The 8,947-nt window shown below is 55.7% G+C and overlaps 1 protein-coding gene across 1 annotated transcript; it reads right to left on the reverse strand.

The window, feature by feature from the left end:
- Positions 1-6,703: 6,703 nt before the first annotated feature.
- On the reverse strand, positions 6,704-8,494 carry PRRX2 (paired related homeobox 2). Its single transcript, XM_009888004.1, is given in 5 exon segments — positions 6,704-7,205; positions 7,772-7,950; positions 8,119-8,376; positions 8,379-8,456; positions 8,459-8,494. Coding segments are annotated over 5 exon segments (687 nt in total). The 3' UTR covers positions 6,704-7,069.
- Positions 8,495-8,947: the final 453 nt, after the last annotated feature.

Consider the following 8,947-nt stretch of genomic DNA (forward strand, 5'->3'; position numbering starts at 1 on the left):
GGAGCTGTGGGCAGGCGGCGGGTAGGGGGGGCTTGAGGTGTTTGGGGCGGAGGGAGGGATGCTGGGTGCCGTTCCTTGGGGAGTGGGTTGAGGAGGAGGTTCATGTCTGCCCCTGTGCCCATCGGCCTCTCCGGAGCAGGCAGACGCGATGCTCTGTCTTACTCCTGGCCTCGCAGTGTGTCTGCGTGCTGTAATTCTTCCTTGCATCCTGTAACTCTTCCTTGGCTTTGTAACACCCACTACGAAGGGAGCCTTTGCTTCCTCCCTCCTTCCCAAATTGTTACAGAGCATTACACCCACCGCAGATAGCTACTGTCCAGCTTCTCAAAAGCTTTGCTGCTGCCGCCTTAGGCTGCATCCTTTTGGGGTTTGGAAAGAAGGATCAGTGAGCAAAATACCAGCTGCAGGGAGGAGATGCTCCTTCCAAACGGAGCACAGAGTTTGGGGTGACCATTGCATCCCCCAGGACAGGAGGGGCTCAGCTGCTGGGAGATGACACGTTGCTGTCATAGGTACATGTTTCTGTAGATCGTAGGTAGTGTTATGGTGTTAACAGGACTCGAGGGTCACCGGCCCTTCCCGTTGCCACCAGAGGGAGAAGGGCTCAGCGCAAGGGTAGCAGGAGAGGAGGATGCTGTAACCGCTAGATGTCTGTGTAATTCATTCTGGATGGGGATAACCAAGCTGGCATCCCCGCGAGCTGGAAAATGTGAGTTCTGTTTTGTCTCGCTGCCGTGGCAGCCGATGCTGATGACAATACAAAATTGTTCTCATTAAAATATTGTGGGGGCAAACTTCAACTTTTCATCAGTCGGAAAGCCACGCACAAGTGTTAGGCTGTGGGGTTGGAAACAAGGAAAGGGGTGTGGGTGTATAGTGAGGTCCTCTCATCAGCTGAGACTTGCCCTTTGGGAGTCGGCTGGTTGAAAACCAACTGCTTCGAGGAAGGAAATACAATTTGCAAATAATGTTCTTGCAACCTTCCCCCCTCACCACCTGAAGTTGTGGTGTATGGAGGGAGACCAGCTCTCCTGCAGAAATGGGTTCTGGTGATGGATATGTCCATGACAGACTGCTTCCTAGGAGGAAAAATTCCCCCGCGCTGGAAGAGGAGGAGAGGTAACGCAATGCCTTGGGGCTCCTTGTCATTGGCAGCCTTCTCCTGGCACATCCCTCCCCTGTGGAACACAGACCCTGCCGGGTGAGCTGCAGCTCTCCATGCTTATCTGTCTCCTGGTTTGCAGACCCCTCGGACCCCATTAGCTCCTGGGAGCTGGCAGACCATGGGTTGAGACCTTCTGCTCTAGCGGGAGCTGAACTGAAGCTGGGACAGTTCAGGCAGGAAATAAATGACATAGTTTCAGCAGTCAACAGTCATGAGTCACTGGAAGAATCTGCCCTGGGATCTGCAGACTCTTCACTTCCAAGGGTCTTTTGACTCGGGGCTGGATGCCCTCCAAAGGGATGCTCTGTGTTGGCCACATGCTGAGGATGGGAGGATGCTGTTTGGGGGATATTATCTGCCTGGGTCTAGGCAGGAGGTTGGACAAATGACCTTAATGATCTACAAGTCCCTTATTGAATGAATAAATAAGGGGTTACAAAGCAGTAGTGGAGCAGAACGATGGGGATGGTTAAGCTGCGGGTGTGTGGGACCATGACTGCTGGAGTATGGCTTTGTGGGCTGCGTATCCCACACAGCAGATCTGTAAATTGTGTGTGGGGTGCCCTGAGTCCCAGTGGCCGGTCGTGGTGCATCAGCACAGCTCCAGGCACTGAAATAGGATCCCTGTGTCTGTCCATAGAGTTGCCCACTGTGCCTGGGATGACACAAGGAGCTCTGTGGCTGCATTGTGGAGGACTTGTGCTCCTTTCAGGCCTTTCATTGTGTGGCCACCCCCTGGTTTTCCTCTCCTAGAACTGAAAACAGGGTGGGAAGACATGAAAACTCAGGCAGTTAGTGGGCTTGGGGTGATGCCCAACACAGGGACTTGCTCCCCTTCTACTGGGTGCTGCACTGAAGTGCTGGGATGAAATGGGATGAGTCTTGTTCCCCTCTGGGGAAAGCTGGGATGTGTTCCTGTAGGGATCCTTCCTCAGCCTTGTAGTCCCACAGGGTCCATGTGTCATGAAACCCACTGGTGATGGGGGACACAGGCGTTGCTGCTGGGAGGGAGCTGATCCTGTGGGCTGTCATGGAGCGAAGCTCCTCTGGGCACACGGGAAAACTCTGCGGTCCTCCGGCTGTGTTGGGGGGATTGGGGATGGACTGGGGAGGCGGAGGTGACACAGCCGTCCTGTAAGCAATACTACTGGAGCTGGCTTGAGAGGAGTCTGCTGCAATTCAGCAGATTAAGGCAGGTAAAAGAGACAAGGCAAACTCAGGGTGTTCCTTCTCCACCCAGTCCTCCCCACTCCTGGAAGTCAGTGGGGCAGGAGGCTTCTGCACAGGCAGCTGAATCTCTGCCGTGTTGCATCGACACAGACCCACCGATAACTTCCCAACCATCTCTGAATACACTTTGTACCTTTGATCTCCGCAGTATCTTGAGGCAATGGATTTCAGGCTTTAGTTGTGCTGCGGGTTCCAACGACAGCCGTGAGATGTTGGATTGTTGGCCATATCGGAGCTACCCTGTTCAGAGGGTGGGTCTGCTTTTCAGTCTGAGAGTGTGCTGGGTGGTTTCTCCTGAGCGCATCTTCACACCTCTCAGCACTGCATTACCTCTCTTCCTTTATTGCTCAGCACTGTGAGCTCCTGGAGCTGTTTTTGGCTTTGGCTGCCCCGAAGTATTTGGTATTGCCTTTGCCTGACCACCACTTCTCCCTGGTTTTGGGTGCCCTGTGCCTACTGTGGGCATCTGCTCCCTGGGAGGCGCTCTGCAGTCTAAGAATTATAGAGTGGTTTAGGTTGGAGGGGACCTTGAAGATCATCTAATTCCAACCCCTCTGCCGCAGGCAGGGACACCTCCCACCAGCCCAGGTTGCTCAAAGCCCCGTCCAGCCTGGCCTTGAACACCTCCAGGGAGCTGACGGTTTATTCCTGCCCTTTTGTTTCTTATCTCTTAGCTAGTAGTCTGTGCAGAATCTGACTCTTCTCCTTGCTGCCTCTTAGCTCAACTTCTGTAGACCTGGAAGAGAAAACCCCCAGGGAGCCACGTGCTGCTGTGGTCCCTGTGTGCCTGCTCCCCTGCTGCAGGCTGGCTGGGGGCTTTCCCCAGGGGCCATCATCCTGCTCATGGCATCCCATTCCGATCCTGGCTCCGAGCAAATCCTTTCATCTGTGAGGCTCTGCCGAGCCCCCAGTGAGGCTGGGCTGCCCTTCAGGTTCTGCATCTTCTCACCCCCTCAGCCTGGCTCTCTGCCCGTGTCTCCTGTCAGCACTCAGCCTGCAGCTCACCAGGTTGACACCTACCTCGGAGCAAAGGATGGAGCCTGGAAGAGCTGGATTTGGTGGTGTTTGGGTTCCCAGGGCTTGTGCTGCCCAGTCCTTTCCAAGGCTCTGTGCTTCACAGAGCAGCATCTGAGTGCCTGGATGTGCCTGCAGTGATGGTGTAGGAGACAGTCTCCTTATTTCTCCAGTGTCTCCAATTTTCCCAGCAGGTCCAGACCTCCACGTTGCCTGTTTCCACCTCCCAGGGCTGTGTGACAACTTTCTGGTGGTCTTTATTGGGACCACTGATGAGCAGTCATCCCAGGAGGATGGATTGCCCGTAACAGATGCTCATCCCTGACGTCTGTGGAGCATCAATTAGTGTTTACAGGTTTCCACCCCCATTTGCAATGCTGGATTTGACCTGATAACCTAGCAGCAAGGGGCTCTGCTGCCTGCTCCTGCCTGCATCCCAGCTCAGCCCACTCCCTTGCTGCTGGGGGGAAATGGGGGTGCTGCTCCCAAGGCCGTGGGTGTGAACTGGGGCCAGTGTGAATGTGAGCTGCTGCTTCATGGGGAATTTGTGAGCTGCCCAGGGCAAACCCTATAAGCTCTGCCACTCCCAGTAGGATTTTGAAAGGGAAAAGCAAACAGAACCCTCTTCCCTGACACCCCTTCCTCAACAGCCCACACTCATTATCCCAGAATGGAGTAAGATGGATCTGGCAAGACCCTGCAATTAGCTATTATGCAGAGACTTTCATTAGGCTGTTTTCTGTGCCCCTTGAGTTTCCACCATCTCAAGACATCAGCTTGAGGGTCCCCAAGCCAGAGAGACACCCAACAGCTCTGCTACAGGAGTGTGGTCCCTCTGCCCCATCCCAGCTCCACACGCTCCCCCTTTGCTCCTGCCCCTCTCCCAGGGCACGTGGACCACTTGCTGTTTGGGAGCCTGGGATGAAATCCAGGTCTTGGGGAGAAGCTGTGAGATGCCACCATCACGCAAGGTGAAGGAGGCTGGATCCCGGCTCCCATCCCCCTGCCCAGGGCAGTTGGTCCCCTGCCCGTGTTGCTGGCTCAAGGCAGGTGAGGAAACCGCAGTGGCCGGCGAGGAAAGAGCCGCGTCCATGTCACGTGCGTGGACACGTCTCTACTCAGTAAAATATTTATTCCTCCATTATTTCACAAGAGTTGTTTTTACAAAAACCTTACAAAAATTTCCAAAACACAGACATGCAGAAGAAAAAAAAAAAAATCCACTGTGGATCTTGTTACAAGTAATTGAAATGTACAAATAGAAAGGGCGAGAGGGAGCTTAGATTACAATAATCCCTCTGTCCTGCTACCCCTCCGTGGGTGCAATTTGTATCTCATCTCGGTGAGGATTCGGCATTGACTGATAAGCTGCCAAGAGCATGGTGAAGGAGGGGCCCTAAGATTAGGAGCGAATGTTTTCAAATATATATACATATAGATATTTAGTGAAGAAATATTTATTCCCTGCTTTTTTTAGGTTTACAGAAATGGCATCTGCAAACTATTAAATGGGTTTATTTTCATTAATGCTCTCAAAGAGGCAGCGACATTTATATCCCTGTGGTTTCATCTTGTATAACCGAAAAAAGAGCCCTGTGCTTTCCATGGGAATAGGAACCACCCCACTCCCAGCCCCATCCTCCTGCCCCGAGCGGAGTTTCTCATGGCTGATGATTTGATCCACAGTGGATCCCTCTTCCCCCTGGCCTGGCACGTCTTGGCTTTTGTCAGGTCTCTGTGCAGTGCCTCGCTGCCCTCTGGGGAGCTGCGTGCTCCCCTTCTAACGTGCCAAGTGGGGGGATACCAGCCTTGGAAATAGGGGTGCAGGGCACAGGGTGGGTATTTAGGGTGACTTTGCTCCCTGGATGAGGTGGGCAGTGTTGGTCAGGCTGTGTCCCCTTCCTGCCCACCGTGCTCGAGCAGATGGATGGTCCCAACTCAGGGGGCTGTGTTGGGTGGAGTGGAGAAAGCTGAGGCTGGAGGGGCTGATTCACCCCCAGCCGGAGGAGTTGTGTTCCTCTCCTGGTTCTCCCATCAGGTCTCCAGCTCTGGGTGCTGGGTGGAAAGCTGAGGGTCCCTGTGTCGCAGCTGCTGGGTACCACGTGCGGCTGCAGTGAGAGCCCCAGTGGGAAAGGGAGAGGATGCTTCTGGGAGCAGTGGGGGACTCTGGTGGGCACATGTGTAGTTGGGACACTTTCAGCCTTGGTGTTGCACACTGGGGGATGTTTATCTGGAGGAAACACCTTAACAATTGCTGTATTCATCATCAGATCTACTGCTACAGCCCCCAGCAGGGCTAAGCCCTTCTAGGCACATAGGGCTGGTGCCTTCTCCGTCCAGACTACTCATCTGAGCTGGTGGTGTCCCCACACTTGGCTGATGGCTCTTTGCAGTGGGTGAGGAAAGGGCAGTCTGGTTTCCAGAGGGCCTCATCCACAGGGTAAAACCTCCATCACTCCGGCTCGTGCCCCATTGCTGCGGTATTGGCAGGGGAAGGTGGAGAGTGTGTCTCTCTGCAGCTCAGTCCCGTGGGCAAAGGACTGGGGTAGCGTAAGCCTGGGGCAAGATTGCCCACCCCGTGTCCACCCCTCTGCACATCCCACCTTGCAGCCTCATCAGGCTGCACGGCAGGGTGGGACGAGGGGGAAACCATTTCCTTTCTGCAAAACCAAAAAAGCCCACCCCCGTGGAGTCGCCAGCCCCAGACCCCCGCACACATCTGCGGAGCTGCCGAGGAGGAGGCTGTGCCTCCGGAAGGCGAAGCCTGCTTTGCCGTTGGCACGAAGCGCTGGGAGCCGCCTACTCAGCTGAAACCCAACAGCTTGTTCCAATTTTCTATTTGGGACTGTTCAATGACCTGGGGCTCTGCAGAATCGCTGGCAAACCCACCGAGGCAGGGCAGCGGTGCCTGTTTGGGGACCGGCGATGCTCCCCCCAGCTCATGGGAGACCTCACAGGCTCCGAGCGAGTCCACCAAGATGCTCCATCTCTCCTTGGCCCTCTGGGAAGGGACAAAGCCTGATGCCATCGACATAGGCAGCTCCTAAATGCAGGCAGCGCGGTGCAGGGGGCTGGCCAGGGCAGGGGCGAGCTGTCGGCTTCCCAAAGTCTCTCCCAAGCACCGTGGCTGGGGACGCGCAAAGAGGCGAACGCACGGGTCAGCTTCGGCACACGCGGTTGAGCGCTGCGAGTCGCAGCCTGGCGGAAAGGGGGGCAAGTGATCCTCCCACTGCCGCATGCTGTCCCTGCGGGAGGAGAAGACCCAATAACTCTTTGGCTCTCTGGGCGAGATACCCAAATTGGTCAAATCCAATAGTCCAAGTTCCTTCCATGTTTGGAAGCAAATTCTTGTTCCCTTGGCAAGTCTGTTTGTCCTCGAAGAGCGCGTGGGGGGTATGTGTGTGTATATATAGCCTTTATTATAAGGGTGTGCGGAAAAGCAAGTTTCTAACCAAGTTTGCTCCATATGTGGCTATAATTATGTGCCACTTCGTCCTGGGACTGACTCTACCTTCAAAAGGGAAGGGAAGAGGAGAAGAGAGGTGCTGAGACATCGGGTGAGTGGCATTGTAGGTTGAGCGGGCAGCGGATTTGTCCTGGACCGGCACAGGAGCTCCACGCTGTATCCTGGGTGAGGCCACGGGGTGGGCTTTGCCCTGGTCAGTTCACGGTCGGCACCTGGTTCTGATGGAGGCTGAACTCTTTGGCTTTGAGGCGCAGGCTGGCGATGCTGTTGGCCATGTTCACCCCTTGGGTGGGCGTCGCGGTCCCGCTGGAGCTGTAGGAGGGCATAGTGCTGCTGGGAGGGAGCAGGGGAGGAATGAGGCATGGCCCATGGAGGACTCCCCATGCCCCACGTGGTCCTGCCAGCTTCCCAGGTCAGACTGGCCGTTCCCTCTTAGACATCTCCCACAAGAGCAGTCAAGGCTTCAGAATTTTTATGTGGCTGGATGCATGTGGGAACCCCTCAAACTATGCACCAGGAGGCCCTGCCTTGAGCTTTTGGATGAGACGCCTGGATGCAGAGAGCTGGGAACCAGAAGGGACCCATGCCACCTCCCGTGCCAAGATGTGGGAAGGGTCAGCACGAGGGCAAGCGAATGCCTTGCGAGGACCAGGGCCCACGCTCTGGCCCCAAAATGCGTGGAGGCAGGGAAGCCTGCTCAGCGGCGGGCAGGGGATGCTCAGACGGGCCTGAAATGTGTTCCCAAAACAAAGCCGAACAAGCTCCTTTTCAGCCCTGTAAAACTCCCCGCGTCCTCAGCAGCAGCACAGGGCTGTACTCCCGCGGCGGTGGGGCCGTCCCTGGGCAGGCTGTCCCATGGCCACCTCATCCCCAGCTCCTCCAGCGCCTGCACCTACCTGTATGGGGAGGTGCTGGTCCAGGAGAGATACTCCGGGGTCAACGCGGTGGGCCGTGGTGCCATGGGCTGCTCAATGGCTGCTTCTTGGCTGTAGGATTTGAGGAGCGATGCCGATCTGTTGGCCAGCATCGCCCTCTCGTTACGGCGAAACTTGGCCCTCCGATTCTGAAACCAGACCTGTGTGAGGAGGGAAGGTGGTCAGCAGGGACCTGGTGCAAGCAGGGATGTCCCAACCATCGATCCTACCCATCATGGTCATGATGAAATGAGAGAGGGGACAGTCCCTGCTCCCGCCTGGGGACAAGGCAGAAGATGATATTTTCTCCCACACAAACCTTTGCTCACCTGGACTCTCGCCTCGCTGAGGTTGACCCTTCTCGCCAGCTCCTCCCGCACAAAGGCATCGGGGTAGTGCGTCCTCTCGAAGACCCTCTCCAGAGCCTGCAGCTGGCTGCTGTTGAAGGTGGTGCGGTTCCTCCTCTGCTTCTTCTTCCTCTTGGCAGCCCCACGGCTTGGGCTCAGGCTCTCACCTGTGGGCAAAACACAGAAGAGGACACATGAGAGCCAAACCAGTGCGAGACCCTGCAGACCCCGCACAGGAACCTGGTTGGGCTTCAGTCCTCCTGGGGCTCTGCACTGCCCTGCTCCGTACCAGCCGTGCTCCCTGGGGGCACCTGGGACTCTGTGGGGAGCAGCATACATACAACCCTGTGGTCTCCATGAAAATCAAAACCTATTTCAGGACCTCCTGGAGCTTGGGGTTAAACCCAGCATTTGCAAAGACCCGCGGTGGTTTCTTGTCTGGCTAAAACCACCCAGACCTGATTTTGAATACCAGTCTCAGTGGATTCTGGGGCAGCACTTGACCTAAACTGCTGGGACTGCATCTCACAGCATCCCCCCTCAATGGGGACACGTCCACAGGGTGTCTTGGGCTTGCTTTTGCTTAGGGTTTAGGTCAAGCTTTCATGAAGAGCGATGGAAATTCAGCACCCAAACATCTCTGAGATGTATGTCTCGGCTCCCACCTCCAGCACCCCCTGAAGCCCAGGCTGAGGCATGTCCCCAAGGTGACACAGGACTGCAGCTGAGCATCTGCTCATCCAACCCTGGTCTTCAGAGCTAGGACTGAACGCCCTGCGTCTCGCAGAGCTCAGCCTCCGCAGTGTTTATT

This window comes from Charadrius vociferus, unplaced genomic scaffold, assembly GCF_000708025.1.
Source record: "Charadrius vociferus isolate BGI_N301 unplaced genomic scaffold, ASM70802v2 scaffold56, whole genome shotgun sequence".
In the NCBI taxonomy this organism is placed as follows: Eukaryota; Metazoa; Chordata; class Aves; order Charadriiformes; family Charadriidae; genus Charadrius; species Charadrius vociferus.